This window comes from Doryrhamphus excisus, chromosome 7, assembly GCF_030265055.1.
Source record: "Doryrhamphus excisus isolate RoL2022-K1 chromosome 7, RoL_Dexc_1.0, whole genome shotgun sequence".
NCBI classification, from domain to species: Eukaryota; Metazoa; Chordata; class Actinopteri; order Syngnathiformes; family Syngnathidae; genus Doryrhamphus; species Doryrhamphus excisus.
The window spans coordinates 510,482-527,841 of record NC_080472.1 but is presented as its reverse complement, the minus strand read 5'-3'; the positions used below and the strand labels follow the sequence as shown (position 1 = coordinate 527,841).

At 35.7% G+C, this 17,360-nt stretch overlaps 3 protein-coding genes across 5 annotated transcripts; 1 reads left to right on the top strand and 2 right to left on the bottom strand.

Annotated features, from left to right (window-relative positions):
• sdhaf2 (succinate dehydrogenase complex assembly factor 2) lies at positions 1-4,143 on the bottom strand. Its single transcript, XM_058078328.1, has 4 exons — positions 3,999-4,143; positions 2,330-2,553; positions 2,125-2,234; positions 1-498 (listed from the first exon to the last, which is right to left on the bottom strand). Exons 1-4 carry the CDS (start codon positions 4,023-4,025, stop codon positions 371-373), a joined length of 489 nt encoding a protein of 162 aa, XP_057934311.1. The 5' UTR covers positions 4,026-4,143; the 3' UTR covers positions 1-370.
• A 15-nt stretch (positions 4,144-4,158) lies between these two features.
• LOC131132574 (cleavage and polyadenylation specificity factor subunit 6-like) lies at positions 4,159-13,223 on the top strand. 3 transcript variants are annotated; one of them, XM_058078327.1, is made up of 9 exons: positions 4,165-4,388; positions 4,723-4,803; positions 6,350-6,565; positions 7,795-7,898; positions 7,986-8,131; positions 9,135-9,456; positions 9,559-9,662; positions 11,033-11,177; positions 11,262-13,223. In XM_058078327.1, the coding sequence occupies exons 1-9, from the start codon at positions 4,371-4,373 to the stop codon at positions 11,440-11,442; spliced, it is 1,317 nt and encodes a 438-aa protein (XP_057934310.1). In that variant the 5' UTR covers positions 4,165-4,370; the 3' UTR covers positions 11,443-13,223. The 3 variants fall into 3 exon arrangements, with proteins under 3 accessions (XP_057934308.1, XP_057934310.1, XP_057934309.1); XM_058078326.1 differs by having other exon boundaries at positions 11,259-13,223; XM_058078325.1 differs by having other exon boundaries at positions 4,159-4,388; positions 11,033-13,223.
• Positions 13,224-14,053: 830 nt separating this feature from the next.
• Positions 14,054-17,089, bottom strand: polr2l (RNA polymerase II, I and III subunit L). The gene is made up of 3 exons (XM_058078649.1): positions 16,927-17,089; positions 16,524-16,629; positions 14,054-14,878 (listed from the first exon to the last, which is right to left on the bottom strand). Exons 2-3 carry the CDS (start codon positions 16,616-16,618, stop codon positions 14,770-14,772), a joined length of 204 nt encoding a protein of 67 aa, XP_057934632.1. The 5' UTR covers positions 16,619-16,629; positions 16,927-17,089; the 3' UTR covers positions 14,054-14,769.
• Between the last annotated feature and the right edge of the window lie 271 nt (positions 17,090-17,360).

The window sequence follows — 17,360 nt, the reverse complement described above, 5'->3', positions numbered from 1 at the left end:
TTAAATGTGACACGATTTTATGTACTTTGTCGCCATCTGGTGGTTATACATTGACATCGCATGCATAAGCAGCGACGAAAATGGCTCCAATTTTTGAGTAAATATCATAATTACAACACAAAACAAGTCAATTTTACCAGTAATTAATCATCACAACTCCTATGTTCACGTTACAGTGAATATATATTCAATATTTCAATAAAAATATCACTCAATGAATGCTAGATACAGTAAGAGTTACTATTTACCACCACTTTGCTGCATAAAACTGCAAAATACACAGACTTTCATAGTAGTACTGTAGTAGTCCTGCCAGTGGGTTATGTCACCCGTCTTAGTCTGTCGGAAAGGTCAACGGAGAATGTCCTCTTTAGGCTTCTTTTTCCAGGTATTCCAAGCTGGGAGCGTCCAACCTCTGCTCCTGGTTGCGGTTCTTGGTGAACTCCTTCAGCATATCCATCACCTCTCCCTGGTAAACGTCCGGGGTGGGCTGAGCTTCTGTAAGCACAACAGGAAGTCACTTATATGAACACTGTCATGCTAAGTGTTAGCATGCTAACATTGCTATCATGATAATATTACCATATTATTATTTATAGCCATTTATGTGGATAGACCCATATATGAATGCTTAGCACTATCATGCTAGGTGTTAGCATGCTAACATTAGCATCGCAGAATTTGTCATCATTTTCACAGGTAGACATTCTAACGTTAGCATACTAGCATTTTTTGCAATTTTAATGGGTGGACACAAATATGAATGCCACTATCATGCTAGGTGTTAGCATAGTAGCATTTTAATCAGTTTACCCGGGCAGACGCTTATATAAACACTTAGCACTATCATGCTAGGTGTTAGCACGCTAACATTGCTAGCATGATAATATTACCATATTATCATTTATAGCCGTTTACGTGGGTAGACACATATATGAACGCTTTGCACTATTATGCTAGGTGTTAGCATGCTAACATTAGCATCGCAGAATTTGTCATTTTCCCAGGTAGACATGCTAATGTTAGCATACTAGCATTTTTTGCAATTTTAATGGGTAGACACTAATGAAAACGCCACTATCATGCTTGGTGTTAGTATAGTAGCATTTTAAGCCATTTACCTGGGTAAACAAATGAACACTTGGCACTATTATACTAGGTATTAGCATGCTAACGTTAGCATATTAGCATTTATTTTGCTATTTTCATGTGTAGACACAAATGTAAACGCCACTATCATGCTAGGAGTTAGCATAGTAGCATTTTAATCAGTTTACCTGGGCAGACGCTTATATAAACACTTAGCACTATCATGCTAGGTGTTAGCATGCTAACATTAGCATAGCAGAATTTGTCATTTTCACAGGTAGACACTATAATGTGAGGTATTAGCATGCTAACGTTAACTTACTAGCATTTTTTTGCAATTTTAATGGGTAGACACAAATGTAAACGCCACTATCATGCTAGGAGTTAGCATAGTAGCATTTTAATCAGTTTACCTGGGCAGGCGCTTATATAAACACTTAGCACTATCATGCTAGGTGTTAGCATGCTAACATTAGCATAGCAGAATTTGTCATTTTCACAGGTAGACACAATAATGTGAGGTATTAGCATGCTAACGTTAGCTTACTAGCATTTTTTTGCAATTTTAATGGGTAGACACAAATGTAAACGCCACTATCATGCTAGGTGTTAGTATAGTAGCATTTTAAGCCGTTTACCTGGGTAGACAAATGAACACTTAGCACTATTATACTAGGTATTAGCATGCTAACGTTAGCATACTAGCATTTCTTTTGCTATTTTAATGGGTGGACACAAATGTAAACGCCACTATCATGCTAGGTGTTAGCATAGTAGCATTTTAATCAGTTTACCTGGGCAGACACATTTTAAACACTTAGCACTATCATGCTAGGTGTTAGCATGCTAACATTAGCATAGCAAAAATTGTCATTCTCACAAGTAGACACTAAAATGTGAGGTATTAGCATGCTAACGTTAGCTTACTAGCATTTTTTTTGCAATTTTAATGGGTAGACACAAATGTAAACGCTACTATCATGCTAGCATAGTAGCATTTTTGAGATCCCTGACATACAGAAAGGATTGGTTCACCTGTTGCCCAGTAGTAGATATCCCAGTCGTTGCTGGGTTCATTGATCAGTCTGTCATACTGCTGCAACTGGGTCTCGCTCATTGTGTTCAAGTACCGCTTCGCAAAAAGGCTACACGGGGGGGAAAAGAACCTCATTTAGTTCCAGCTAATGTGAAAAAAAAATGAATAAAACATGGCCGTGAATGCTGCGTAATATTTAATAACCTGAGCAATATGCAGTTCTCTAGCATTCCTCTCTTACGACTCTCATACAGCAAACGTCGTCTCTTGATGTCGGTGGTCTCCCCGGGTTTTTCCTGCCAAGGGGGCAAGGGGATCTCGATCAGGTCGGTCTTGACGTCATCGGGAGCGTCGCCGCGGTAGCAGCAGGAAGGTACCAGCCCGATGACGGCTGGTCTCCTCGCCGTCTGGCACATTCCTGTAACCAGCTGACAGGAAAATAAAACGTACAAATCAGCGCTTATGATGGAAATACAATAGAAATATAATTTAACAACAAAATTATAATATAATATCATGGGAATAAAGTCAAAATATTATGAAAATCTAAATTACAAGAAGAAAGTTACTTACATACACACAAATATATTACAGATATTACTGATAATAATAAATATAACATAAATAATAATAAAATATAAAATAAAATAAGAAATAAGAAATAAAAATAAATAAGAGTAATTTACCCATGTTTTAGCTGTGTATAAACAAATGAATGTTGTATTTTAATGTATTTTTTCTTCTACTTGCTTTTATTTAACTCAATTTTTTTCTGTAAAACGAAATTATAATGTAATATAATGGGAATAAAGTCAAAATATTATGAAAATCTAAATTACAAAAAGAAAGTTACTTACATACACACAAATATATAGATAATAATAAATATAACAATAAATAATAAAAATAAATAAATAAAATAATAAATAATAAATAAATAAGAATAAATAAATAATAATATCATGGGAATAAAGTCAAAATATTATGAAAATCTAAATTACAAGAAGAAAGTTACTTACATACACACAAAGACATAGATAATAATAATAATAATAAATATAACAATAAATAATAATAAAATAAAAAAATTAAATAACAAATAAAATAAAATAAGAAATAATTAATAAACAAGAATAAATAATGTAGCCATTTTTTTCTGTAAAACAAAATTATAATATAATATCATGGGAATAATAATAAAATAATAATAATAATAAAATATTATGAAAATCTAAATTACAAGAAGAAATTTACTTACATACACACAAAGACATAGATATAGATCACGATAAATAATAAGAAAATAAAAACATAAAATAAAAATAAAATAAATGATAAATAAATCAGAATAAATCAATAAATAATTGTACCCATGTTATAGCTGTGTATAAACGAATGAATGTTGTATTTTAATGTATCTTTTACTCTGTTTACTTGCTTTTATTTGACTCTATTTTTTCCGTAAAGCGTCTTTGAGTATTTTGAAAAGTGCTATACAAATAAAATTTATTATTATTATAAAAAAATAATGCATAAAAATATATAAATAGTATTTGATGCTTCTTTTTCACCTATATCACTTTTTAAGCACATGCATGGCATGGGACCCCAATGCATATCAATATCAAAATTATTACTGATTAAAAAACAAATTAAAACAATGCATGCTTTTTGTTTATTTGGGCTTTTTCCTGATTACATACATGTATGTAATACATGTATTACATACATGTATTACATACAGTTTACAAGCACTAAAAGCAGAGTTGCATAAGGTCTCACGTTGCCCTGTTGTACAACACTTGTGTTATTTCTTTACAGCATCCTCGCGAACGGTTGAAAAGAACCAATTTCCCCCCAAAAAATAACTCACTTTTTTGGCAATAACCGAAGACAACATTTTGAATCCTCGTCTTGTTACGTCGCTGACCTCTGGCGAGACGACCGTCTGCAATGTGGACGTCGCCCGACGTCAGAAAAAACAAACAGTCCACTTCCGTCACGCGCTTCTGTGATTGGCGAACGGTTGGACACGTGACGCAGAATCGCTAATGGCGTTAACCCGACCCGGATAAACTTGTTAATAACACAGCCGCGTGTATATGTAATATATATATTAGTAAACCATCTCCTTTTTAAGCTTTATTAACATATGTCGTATGGGTAGAATTGCCGTTTCCGCAATTTTTACTCATAGGAACCATCAAGCGCGTCAAGCGTGTTGCTAGCCGGTGACATTTAGCAGATGCACTTGACAAGCCAGGTACGTTAGCAACAATAGCATCAGTCGAGCATAAAAAACAAATTATAGCTTTATAAAAAAAATAACCAGTGCACGTTTTTATAAAGTTATTGTTTCCCCGTGTGTCATTCTGCGTGTTAGTGTTAGATATTAACACATAAATTGTTTTTGTACATCCGAGTGCAACGTTAGCTATCGTTAGCAAATGTCAAGACAGTATAAATCGTCACCGAGTATTGTTTATCGTTTTATAATATAATGTTTCCCGAGTGAACGTGCATTCTGAACCTCAGGTGTTATTAATATTATACAATATTATACATCATTGCCATTATTATCCACTGGATGATCTCAGGCCCTGGGGATGGCTGCTGCTGCCGGGCCGAGTCAAGCCAAAAAGGGTGCAGTGTACAGTGACTCCAACCTAAGCGACGAGGTGAGTCTTGCGTTTATTATTAAAATTATTAATAATAATTATTATTATTATTGTCTGGAAGTTTACTTAGTGCACATGCACATTGTATGCAATGTTTTCTATACTTACAAACACAATCATTCTCTGTTTATGACCTAGTAAGTTATGCTGCACAGAAACAGACATAAGATGACTGTTAATTTTAAAATACTATTTATGTTTTTATGCATTCTTTTTTATAATAATAATAATACATTTTATTTGTATAGCGCTTTTCAAAGACGCTTTACAGAAAAAATAGAGTTGAATAAAAGCAAGTAAACAGAATAAAAGATACATTAAAATACAATTTTCATTCGTTTATACACAGCTAAAACATGGGTAAATTATTCTTATTTATTTATTTTATTTTTTTATTTTATTATTTATTGTTATATTTATTATTATCTATATCTATGTCTTTGTGTGTATGTAAGTAACTTTCTTCTTGTAATTTAGATTTTCATAATATTTTGACTTTATTCCCATATTATATTATAATTTTGTTTTACAGAAAAAATTGAGTTAAATAAAAGCACAGCTAAAACATGGGTAAATTATTCTTATTTATTTATTATTATTATTATTTATTCCTAATTATTTATTTATTATATTTATTTTTTTCATTATTATTGTTATATTTATTATTATCTATATGTATGTCTTTGTGTGTATGTAAGTAACGTTCTTCTTGTAATTTAGATTTTCATAATATTTTGACTTTATTCCCATATTATATTATAATTTTGTTTTACAGAAAAAATTGAGTTAAATAAAAGCACAGCTAAAACATGGGTAAATTATTCTTATTTATTATTATTATTTATTATTATGTATTTATTATTATTATTTTTATTTTTTTCATTATTATTTATGATTATATTTATTATCTGTATCCATAATATCTTTGTATGTATGTAAGTAACGGATGCCACTCCCTCAGCCTGAAAGAGTCACTGATATGATTGATCAATTTTGCTTGAATATGTTCTATATTTTTACGTAATTACGTTCTTTGTTGTTGTTGTTTTTTAAAGCAAACAGTAAATTTGTAAATTTATAACCAGAGGGTGTTTACAGTGGTTATCGTCAACATCATCACTGTAAAAATATGTTTTATAACATGTTTAATAATGCTTTGAATGCTTGTTGCTATGGTGGCATAGTGTTTAGAATACAATATGTACTCTGTTCTGTGGGAGATTGATTTTCCCTGTGTAGCGTAGCGTCAGGAATGGCGTCCTGGCATCCAAAATGTGTTTATACTGAGTCTTCAGTGAAATGATGGCTGCAAAGAACAGAACATGACGTTGGTTCTCTGTACTTGCTTTGTTGTAGTCTTAAACCTTCATCTTGTGGAAAAGTATCAACTGGGATATTGTGAACATCCAGCAGCAACACAACATTTAGATTTTTCTGCTATTTTGTTTTTTAAAAAAATATGCTGAACCAAGACGATCATCTACCTCTCAGTACCGGATATTTTTTCATGATGTACTTATTTATATTTGTATACATTTTTTTTAAGGATTTGGACCTAAGCAACGAGGCGGATGATCTTTTTGATGATGCCGTGCTTGCCGGCTCATGCAGTTCAGCTCAGCACTTGAACGTCACGTCAAATGCAGCCGCCGGCAGGGAAACGCCAACGAAAACTGAGGATGAGGCGGTCGCCGTGAAGAACAACGAAAAGGAAAAAGACCCGTCCCGAAAGTACTGTTTATATATCGGACATTTTTCTTGGGTGAGTTCCACATCCTTATACTGTAGAAAATGGCTAAAATGCTAGTATGCTAACACCTAGCATGATAGTTTTGCGTTTAAAGTTGTGTCTACCGATTAAAATAGCAAAAAAAATGCGAGTATGCTAACGTTAGCATGCCAACACCTTGCATAATAGTGTTTGCCTAAGAAAATGGCTAAAATGCTAGTATGCTAACACCTAGCATGATAGTTTTGCATTTAAAGTTGTGTCTACCAATTAAAATAGCAAAAAAAAATGCTAGTATGCTAACGTTAGCATGCTAACACCTTGCATAATAGTGTTTGCCTAAGAAAATGGCTAAAATGCTAGTATGCTAACACCTAGCATGATAGTTTTGCATTTAAAGTTGTGTCTACTGATTAAAATAACAAACAAATGCTAGTGTGCTCATGCTAACACATTGCATAATAGTGTTTGCCTAAGAAAATGGCTAAAATGCTAGTATGTTAACACCTAGCATGATAGTTTTGCGTTTAAAGTTGTGTCTACCGATTAAAATAACAAAAAAATGCTAGTATGCTAACGTTAGCATGCTAACACCCTGCATAATAGTGTTTGCCTAAGAAAATGTCTAAAATGCTAGCAAGCTAACAACTAGCATGATAGTTTTGCGTTTAAAGTTGTGTCTACGGATTAAAATAGCCCAAAAAATATGCTACTATGCTAACATTAGCATGCTAACACCTTGCATAATAGTGTTTGCCTAAGAAAATGGCTAAAATGCTAGTATGCGAACACCTAGGATGATAGTTTTGCGTTTAAAGTTGTGTCTACCGATTAAAATAGCAAAAAAATGCTAGTATGCTAACGTTAGCATGCTAACACCTTGCATAATAGTGTTTGCCTAAGAAAATGGCAAAAATGCTAGTATGCTAACACCTAGCATGATAGTTTTTCGTTTAAAGTTGTGTCTACCGATTAAAATAGCAAAAAAATATGCTAGTATGCTAACATTAGCATGCTAATACCTAGTATGATAGTGTTCATATACATGCCTACCAGTGTCAGTGGGCTAAAAATGATATGCTAATATCAGTTCTGGATTAACATTCTTCGGAAAGATTAGCCCCTACCATAATAATGACGATCCAAAGCATATCACATCTGGGGTAAAATGTGGCGGAGGCAGTGTGACACTTGACATGTCGACTTGTATCTGCATTAAAGCTAACCTGTACTCATGTTCTTCACATTCCTACATCATTTAGTGGACATCTGACAAAGACCTCATGTGTGTGGCCCAAAAGTTGGGGGTCAACGATATCCACGAGATCAAATTTGCAGAGAACAAAACTAATGGCCAATCAAGAGGGTAAGTAAAGGATGGCTGTTAGATATTAGAGATGTTGACATGTTGCCTGCGTTACCCTTTGGGCATCTCTTCGTCTTCTTTCCGCAGCTATGCAAAGGTTGTGGTGACTTCAGAGGAATCGTTAAAAACATTGTTGGAGAAAATACCGCAATGTACGATGGATGGGAAAAGCATCGACTGCCGCTTTGCCACTCATCAAAACCTCTCCGTGTTTGAGGATGTCGCCAACAAACGTAAGTACCACCATTTATTATTGTTTATTTACATAACAATGCTAAGTGTTTGTATAAGTGCCTACTTTTTAAAAACACCTCGCGTAATAGTGTTGTCTGTGAAAAATTGCCAAAAAACGCTAGTGTGCTCATGCTAACACCTTACATAATAGCGTTTGCCGAAGAAAATGGCTAAAATGCTAGTATGCTAACACCTAGCATGATAGTTTTGCGTTTAAAGTTGTGTCTACCGATTAAAATAGCAAAAAAATGCGAGTATGCTAATGTTAGCATGCTAACACCTTGCATAATAGTGTTTGCCTAAGAAAATGGCTAAAATGCTAGTATGCTAACACCTAGCATGATAGTTTTTTGCGTTTAAAGTTGTGTCTACAATTAAAATAGCAAAAAACATATGCTGGTATGCTAACACCTTGCATAATAGTGTTTGCCTAAGAACAACAACTAAAGTTGTGTCTACCGATTAAAGTAGCAAAAACAAATGCTAGTATGCTAACAACTAGCATGATAGTTTTGCATTTAAAGAGTATGCTAACGTTAGCATGCTAACACCTTGCATAATAGTGTTTGCCTAAGAAAATGGCTAAAATGCTAGTATGCTAACAACTAGCATGGTAGTTTTGCGTTTAAAGTTGTATGCTAACAACTAAAGTTGTGTCTACCGATTAAAGTAGCAAAAACAAATGCTAGTATGCTAACAACTAGCATGATAGTTTTGCATTTAAAGAGTATGCTAACGTTAGCATGCTAACACCTTGCATAATAGTGTTTGCCTAAGAAAATGCCTAAAATGCTAGTATGCTAACACCTAGCATGATAGTTTTGCGTGTGACTCATTGCAAGTTATCACAAACACTTGATTGCAGTTGTTGCTGCTAGTTGTTAGCTTCAGGGGGGGCATCACTTTTTCCACACTTTTTTCCCCCCTTAATAATAAAACATTTCTTTTTCACACCACTGTACATCACCGTGACTCAAAAATTAACGCCATGCTTTTTCACAGGTTTCCCCATGCGCAGTAATTCCAGGGACTTGGACCCGCCGGAGGTTCCATCATCTCCCCGCGACACAACCCCCCCGAGCGTACCTACCCCCTTCCCGCCGCACCCGCTGGGGAACGTATTTCCCTCGCATCCCAGCCCTTTCCTTGGCCAGCCGCCACGCCCTCCCTTCCCGCCGATGCCCCCCGGCATCCTCCCGCCACCTTTATTCCCTCCTCAAGCTTTCAGCGCTCCGAGACAGCCGTCTCCGAGTCTTCATTTAAATCCCGCGTACTTCACCCCGCCGCCAGAAAGACAAAGCAGCCAAGCTTACAGTCAGCAAAAGTGAGAATGTCCTCCATTTAACGCAAATATTATTAGTATTTTTTCCATTTGTCTCCTTTATCGTTTTCACACGGTGTCAATATGTCGTCTTATATTCTGCAGACAAATGTCTCAAAAGGGAGAAAGAGATTATGAAGAGCTGTTGAACAGGAACAGGGCCGTGGCTAGCAGCGCCATCACCAAGGCTGTGACTGGTGCAACAACCGGTAAGTAACCCTGAAGCCCATTTTTGGTACGATCCAAAGGGTACCGTAAAACGGGGTTATAAGGGACAATTTTCTGGAAAATGTTTGGGTTTTTTGAACGATTTGTTCAAGAATATATGCTTCAACACAAAGCAGCTTCCTGTTTAACATGAAAAGGCAGAATTATGTTTAAACCATTTTCCCAAAAATTATAATAATAATACATTTTATTTCAAAGCGCCTTTCAGGACACCCAAGGTAAATTGTCCCTTATTACCCCGAAAATTGTCCCTTATTACCCTGTTTCAGGTACTCATATTCCATTGTTACTAGGCCTGTCACAATAATTATTAAATAAATAAAAATTAAATTAAAATTTTATTTTATTTTTTATTTTCACATTATTTTTCCATGAATGCAATGACAATATATGGCATAATAATGTATCAAAAGCACTCATCTTTAACTTATCAAAGATATCAAAGATATTTAATGTAATTAATTAATTGATAAAATTAATTCATTCAAAATTTTTCCATGAATGCAATGATAATATATGGCATAATAATGTATCAAAAGCAATTATCTTTAACTTATCAAAGATATTTAATGTAATTAATTTTATTAATTAAATAAATTAAAAAAATTCCATGAATGCAATGATAATATATGGCATAATAATGTATCAAAAGCAATCATCTTTAACTTATCAAAAATATTTACTATAATTAATTTTATTAATTTAATTAATTAATTCAAAAATTTTTCATGAATGCAATAATAATATATGGCATAATAATGTATCAAAAGCAATCATCTTTAACTTATCAAAGATATTTAATGTAATTAATGTTATTAATTAAATTAATTAATTCTAAATTTTTCCATGAATGCAATGATAATATGTGGCATAATAATGTATCAAAAGCAATCATCTTTAACTTATCAAAAATATTTTATATAATTAATTGTATTAATTTAATTAATTCAAAAAATTTCCATGAATGCAAAAAAATATATGACATAATAATGTATTAAAAGCAATCATCTTTAACTTATCAAAGATATTTAATGTAATTAATTTTATTAATTAAATTAATTAATTCAAAAATTATTACATTCATTAATTCAAAATTAATTTTATTAATCAAATTAATTAATTCAAAATTAATTTTATTAATTAAATAAATTAATTCAAAATGTATTTTTTTTATTAAAATTAATTAATTTTCTTAATTAATTGATTAATTCAAAATTAATTCAACAACATTGAGGATTGAAAATACAGATGTGTCCGACGGATCAATTAATGTAAATGTAAACGTGGCTATTGAATCTATCTTATCCAAAATATGTTTTGCTTGTTTATTGCGCACACCGCCTGAATACAGGAGACCTACGGGTGGCCATGGAAACTCTGTTAACGGCCATCGCCATCATCAAACAGTCCAGCATCTACAGAGACGAGCGCTGCCAAGCCTTGGTCACCTCCCTCAAAGACTGCCTGGTGTCCATCCAGGGAAACTCCAGCTACAGGTTGATTAGCTTTAGTCGCGTAAATCACACACACACACACACACACATACGTCTAATCCATGAATGTCACACCCTTCTCAGCAGGAGTAGCAGTCACTCCGACAGCCGGGATCGAGAGCGGGAAAGGGATCGCCACAGAGAGAGTTTACCCAGTTGGGAAGGAGCCGGAACATCTCGAAGGCACAGGGAACGCTCCTGGAGTCGAGAGAGGGACAGGGAGCGTTTGCGGGACAGGCACAGAGACCAGAGGGACCGATATCGCTGACTCGGTAAGCTCGTAAAGCGTCGCAGTTTTGTGTGGTCCCGCCGTCACTTAACGCTTGAACGTCACATCGACGCCGGAGGAGCTTTTCCACTTTTTCTTTCAACGTCTAACTTTGTGCGGTCCGCTGAGGATTCGGTCACTACTATCGCGACTTATTTGTTTAATCTGCACGACTCACAAAAAAAAAGTTAGGAATTTGGACTTCGGATGTTGTGAGTTTTGCCGAAGAGGAAGTTGTGCAGAAAAATCGGAAGAGTTGAGATTGTGCATTTTGGGTTCATCCTGGAATTTCATCCCAAATACAGGTGGTGTTCGGGTTACCAACAAGTTATGAAGTAGCCTTTAAGTCACTCGGAAAAACTCCACTCTAGTACTTTTTAGGCTAGTACTCTTCTCCTCCCGGAATTCCGTGTAACAGCGCACGGAATCCATGACCCCCCAGCGAGCATTCAGTAATTTTAGTAGTTTTTCCGGGCTCCAAACATTTCAAAATAGAAGCACAGACTGAACAAATAAATGCTCAAAATATACCGTTGTCCGGTATTCTCGGAATTCTCCATGGCGTCTACACGTAAACAAAGAAGTCATTATTATTATTATTATTTAGAAAAAGCTTAATTTAGGCCAAGAATTTGTACAATTTGCTGAAATCTGCATTTTTTTTTTTTTTTTACTAATATGCCAAATTCAACCAGGCGGCACGGCGGTCGAGTGGTTAGCGCGCAGACCTCACAACTAGGAAACCAGGGTTCGATTCCACTCTCGGCCATCTCTGTAGTGGAGTTTGCATGTTCTCCCCGGTTTTCTCCGGGTACTCCGGTTTCCTCCCACATTCCAAAAAAAACATGCTAGGTTAATTAGCGACTCCAAATTGTCCATAGGTATGAATGTGAGTGTGAATGGTTGTTTGTCTATATGTGCCCTGTGATTGGCTGGCCACCAGTCCAGGGTGTACCCCGCCTCTCGCCCCCAAGACAGCTGGGATAGGCTCCAGCAACCCCCGCGACCCTCGTGAGGAAAAAGCGGTAGAAAATGAATGAATGAAATGAATGAACTGATGGTTTACTAATTAATTTTTCCAAAAATACGATATAGTCCGGAAGCGTTAATGCAACCGTAATGTTGTCTCCTCTATCTGCGCTCTTCGTGGTGTTCATTTTTCACGTTCCTTTTTTTTCGGAGCCATAATTATGAGCAAACATCGATGTTATTCTTCCTCAATGTGTGCCGCGTATACTTCCGTCGGCGCGCGATGTGACCTGTTCCCGAGCAAGTATTTAGGGACCAAAGTGTTATTTTTTTTTTTTTACGGACAGTGTAAAAACCAACGACCACCTGTATTATCTCCCACCACCATCTTGTTTTTGTGAGTAGTGTGTCATGAAGGTCACATGAAAAGCATTGAACTGTAATCGAATGCCACCAATGATTAGTTTAGAGGACATTAGTAGATTAGTGCGATTCAATGCCATCACATTTATCGTCCATAACCAACCACATTTCACAATAAAGCAAAACCTATGAAAATTGATTAATTGGTACGGCGCAACTGACTGAATACTAATTGGTTATTGTTTTGGAATATGAACTTCTTGAATGTTTTTGGTTAGGCTGCTGCTGTTGGAAATGTCCTTTTTGGTTTCGGACTTGTTTCAAAGGCTATACTGTGTAGATCGATTCAGATTAGAACCCTTTGCATGTGCAGACGCCTGCAAATGTATATAACACATGTTCATTGTTGTCTTTTGTATTATATATATATAAAAAATCCCTAAACTGTATCCATATGTGATATTTTTTATTTTGCTCTTACAAGTGTACATTTATTAGTTAGTTCTCGTTTTATCGCGGTTAATTGGATTTAATATTAATAAATGGAATATTTTCATTGTTAGAGCATAGAAAGACTGTTTATGACCCTCGAAATTAAGGATCGAGCAACCGATATTTGTGTTTTTTTTTCCCTTGTATCGGTATCGGCCGATACGCGCGTGGGTTCGCCGATGTATTTTTTCCACCGCATGATTTTACAGTCAGTCAGAGGACCCCGCCCCCCCACTGTTGAATCACATCAAGGGCGCGTTTTCATAAGTACAGTAAAGTCTCGTTATATCGATATTGTATCGGGAGTCGGAAAAAATATCGGACTGTCGATATATCCGATCCTGCGCCGAACTGCATTAAAAGTGATTAAATCAATCTTTGCTTAAGGATTTCAATACCAAAAAAGAACACGGCGAACGGCTGCTTCCAGTCAACTTTATTTTTCACACTTCCACCACCAGAGCACAGCACCCACACACCGATTCCCGCACTTCCTGGTTCACAGGTCATGCTCAACGCGCCCTACATAGCTGGCCAAACACATGCCTGCAACAGAAGAACCAACTGCGTTCATGGTTTCTCTCGTGTGTATAGAATAAAAAGATATCTGAATACAACAATTAAATAGGTGTGTATGCTATGTCAGTTGGTTCTTCTGTTGCAGGCATGTGTTTGGCCAGCTATGTGGGGCGGGTTGAGCATGACCTGTGAACCAGGAAGTGCGGGAATCGGTGTGTGTGCTGCGCTCTGGTGGTGGAAATGTGAAAAATCGGTATTCCCCCCCCCCCCCAAAAAACATATTGGTCGATCCTTACTCGAAATACGCCTCCGGATATATCAGATTCAATTGTTCCCACTGGTTTTGTCCGATATAAGCGAAATCCGTTATATGCGTATACCGGAAAATGTCCGTTTTACGCATATATCGGATTTATATCCGGTATATGCGTAAATCGGATTTTATCCGTTATAAAAAGGCACTTCCTTGACTATGTTTCCAATGTACCTGGACGCGCAGGCAACGCTGCAAATGACGTCGTATAGCGGCCTGTCACGATTCGGCCATCCGATATATGCGAGGGAAATTTAATGGAAATGCATTGGAACGGGACTGGAGATTTTGTCCGAAATAGGCGAAATCCGTTATAAAAAAATCCGATATATGCAATGAATTTTTATTGGAAATGCATTACAGAAAAATCGCTTCTTTTTTTATCTGTCCGTTGTGAGCGAATTTCCGATATATCCGAGGTTTACTGTAACACCTATAATGACCTTTACGCTCCTATTACCTATTAAGTCTTTTTTTCCCCACTACTGTAGTAGACATAAGCGATAAGTAACTCGCATGTAGTTCCTTGTGGCTCGATCGCACAGCATTTAAAAAAAAATGCCGTCATCCATCCTCACCGTGTCGTACTGAAAACCACCGATTCCCACAGCTTTAACAGCTTTACTTATCAAAAAAAAAAAACATTCTTGTTTGAAGGGAGCAAGTCAGAACTACTTTTCCAGGGGAGCGTAATTCAACAGCTTCTCGATGAGATCCACGTGAGAGAGGAGCATCCTCCGACAGCAGTACCTCTTCAGACCCAGGGCGTCAAGAGCGTCGCTGAGCGGGTGGGAAGAAGACAAAAAGGATATGGTGTTACATTCAGGACATCGGTATTCCATGTTTGTCTTCAACGACTAAAAAAAAAAAGAGCATTTAGAGGGATCTGAATACCCGCTAAGTCGTCTCATTCTGTGGCAGATCAGGGTATTTAAAGTGTATTAAGAAGCCGAGACACAATGCCATCTACTGGACGGAGTTGGATCAACAAGTTACACACATTGCACCATTAGAACGTGAACGGAAAAGCCTACATCATCTCGGAATGCCATCCAGGAGGATAGAAGATGGAATCATCATTCATTACTAGTAAGTACATATAAGTATAAGTATATAATATAAATATTTCAATATTGAACAAAGCAAAATTTGTTCTCAATCAGAAAACACTCCATACTCTCTGGTTCTACCATATCTTACTTATTGTGTGGAAATATGGGCTAATAACTATAAAAGCAATCTTCACTCGCTAAATGTACTGCAAAAAAAAGGTCAGTAAGGATAATTCATAATACCGCCTACAGAGAACATGCTAACTCCTTATTTCTAAAATCACAAATACTTCAACTTGCTGATATAGTTCATGTTCAAACAGCTAAAATAATGCATAAGGCTAAAAAAAATAAACAATTAGCTAAAAATGTCATCCAATACTTCTCTACAAGAGAGGAGAAATATGATCTCAGGGAAGAAGTACATTTGAAACACTTATATGCTAGGATTACGTTAAAAAGCCATAGCATTTCAGTATGTGGAATCAAACTATGGAATGGATTGAGTAAGGAAATCAAACAACGCACAACGATGAGCCAATTCAAGAAACAATACAAGCAGTTGATGTTTGCTAAATACAAGGATGAAGTGTCTTGAACCAGTCATGATGTGCTATATATATATATATATATATATATCACTATATTGCCACTTACTATGGTACCCTTTGTTATTGTATGGTCATATCACCTCGTACTTCGGTACATAACAAAACATTTAAAAAAAAATAAAATTTAAAAAATAAAATAAAACTAAAATACAACAAAAATAAATAATTAAAATAAAATCACTTAAATTATAAAAAAAATAAAATACAAAAATAAACTAAAATAAAACAAAAATAAATAATTTAAATAAATCACTTAAATAATATTAGGAAAGCAGGAAGTGAACAAATGCAACAGTTATTGATTGTAAAAGTACCAGATAGGTACAGGTACAGGTAGGATTTCATAAGCTTTGCTTCTTCCTACTCCTTTTTGGACATGTGGAACTGGGAACTGATTATGCGATGCATTCAATTGTAATCTGATGTATGTATATAATTACGTATCAAACGTAAATTAAACCATTACCATATACATTATACAATTCCAAATAAATAATAATTTTGTAAGGGCTTCAAGTGTAAAAAATATGCCTTTTTAAATATAGGTGTAACTATTATGTGCGGCATTTCAAACAAGAACTGCACTTTTTGTGGAATTTTGCCCGTCATTCACAATTTACTAGTTATTGAGCTACTGTGGTTAACAATGGACGTCATGGGAAGTAAAAAAAAAAAACTATAGTTTTTTTTTTTTACAGAAAAACTATATCTGGCGTTCCACTTGAATACTTGTATAAGCATGTACTTTTCAGATATTCTTACCCTTCCGTGTACTCAGCCTGGAGGAGGCCAAGGTACATCTCCCACTTATTACCCACGATCTTTCCACAGGTGAAGCACCGGACCGGGATGATCATTTTCCAAACACCTGGACACAGGCACACTGAGTACTTCAAAGACACGGTCAGTCATGTCTACTTTGAAATAAATATTCAGTATTAAATTATATAGCCCCCGCTCAATGTATATTTCTCATAAATTCGTAATATTGCTTTAGGTTAGCTTATGTTTTGCTAACAACAAACCCCCTTGGTTGAAGCACGATGCTGTTAGCGCTAGCTAAAGCTGCGATGCTAACTGTATTTCCGCCGCTAAAACAAAAGAACTACTACTGAATCTCCCCAAAAACATCTGTAACATAAAGTTTAATCGTGCGTTAACTCACCCTCACTGGTTGAGTTGCCCTACACCTAATAATTTACACAATAAGTCGGGATCTGTGCTGCGCCAAACAAACAGGCAGCGAGCTTGAGCGAGTAACCAAGTCACGTGACTAGAAACACATCCGGTCTGGTCCGTTCAACATCCGGTCTGGTCCGTTCAAAATAAAATGTCGATTTTTAACAATACTGATTGAATTGTGATATGCCGTACTTCTCAGCACTCTCGTTTTTTATCGAGTAACTACGGTATATTTTGTCCTTCTTTTACGGTACCATTCTATTTTAATTGTTTCTCCTCTTTATCTGCGCTTCTGCCTGTGCAGCACAGATTCCCAGTCAGTTCCGCCAACTCCTTGCGAAGTACATCCTGTATCCGGGTCACTTTGGCCTTCAAAATAAATGTATAAATAAATAAATAAACACAAATGAAAATAAA

Coding starts and splice junctions, on each gene's coding strand:
- sdhaf2 (XM_058078328.1), bottom strand. CDS start 4,025: ATGTTGTCTTCGGTTATTGCCAAAAAA. Junction 2,554..3,998: donor CTTCGGTTATTGCCAAAAAA/GTGAGTTATTTT, acceptor TTTTCCTGTCAG/CTGGTTACAGGAATGTGCCA. Junction 2,235..2,329: donor GAGAACTGCATATTGCTCAG/GTTATTAAATAT, acceptor CCCCCCGTGTAG/CCTTTTTGCGAAGCGGTACT.
- LOC131132574 (XM_058078325.1), top strand. Junction 7,899..7,985: donor ACTAATGGCCAATCAAGAGG/GTAAGTAAAGGA, acceptor TTCTTTCCGCAG/CTATGCAAAGGTTGTGGTGA. Junction 9,457..9,558: donor CAAGCTTACAGTCAGCAAAA/GTGAGAATGTCC, acceptor TATATTCTGCAG/ACAAATGTCTCAAAAGGGAG.
- polr2l (XM_058078649.1), bottom strand. CDS start 16,618: ATGATCATCCCGGTCCGGTGCTTCACCTGTGGAAAGATCGTGGGTAAT. Junction 14,879..16,523: donor CAGGCTGAGTACACGGAAGG/GTAAGAATATCT, acceptor CCACCCGCTCAG/CGACGCTCTTGACGCCCTGG.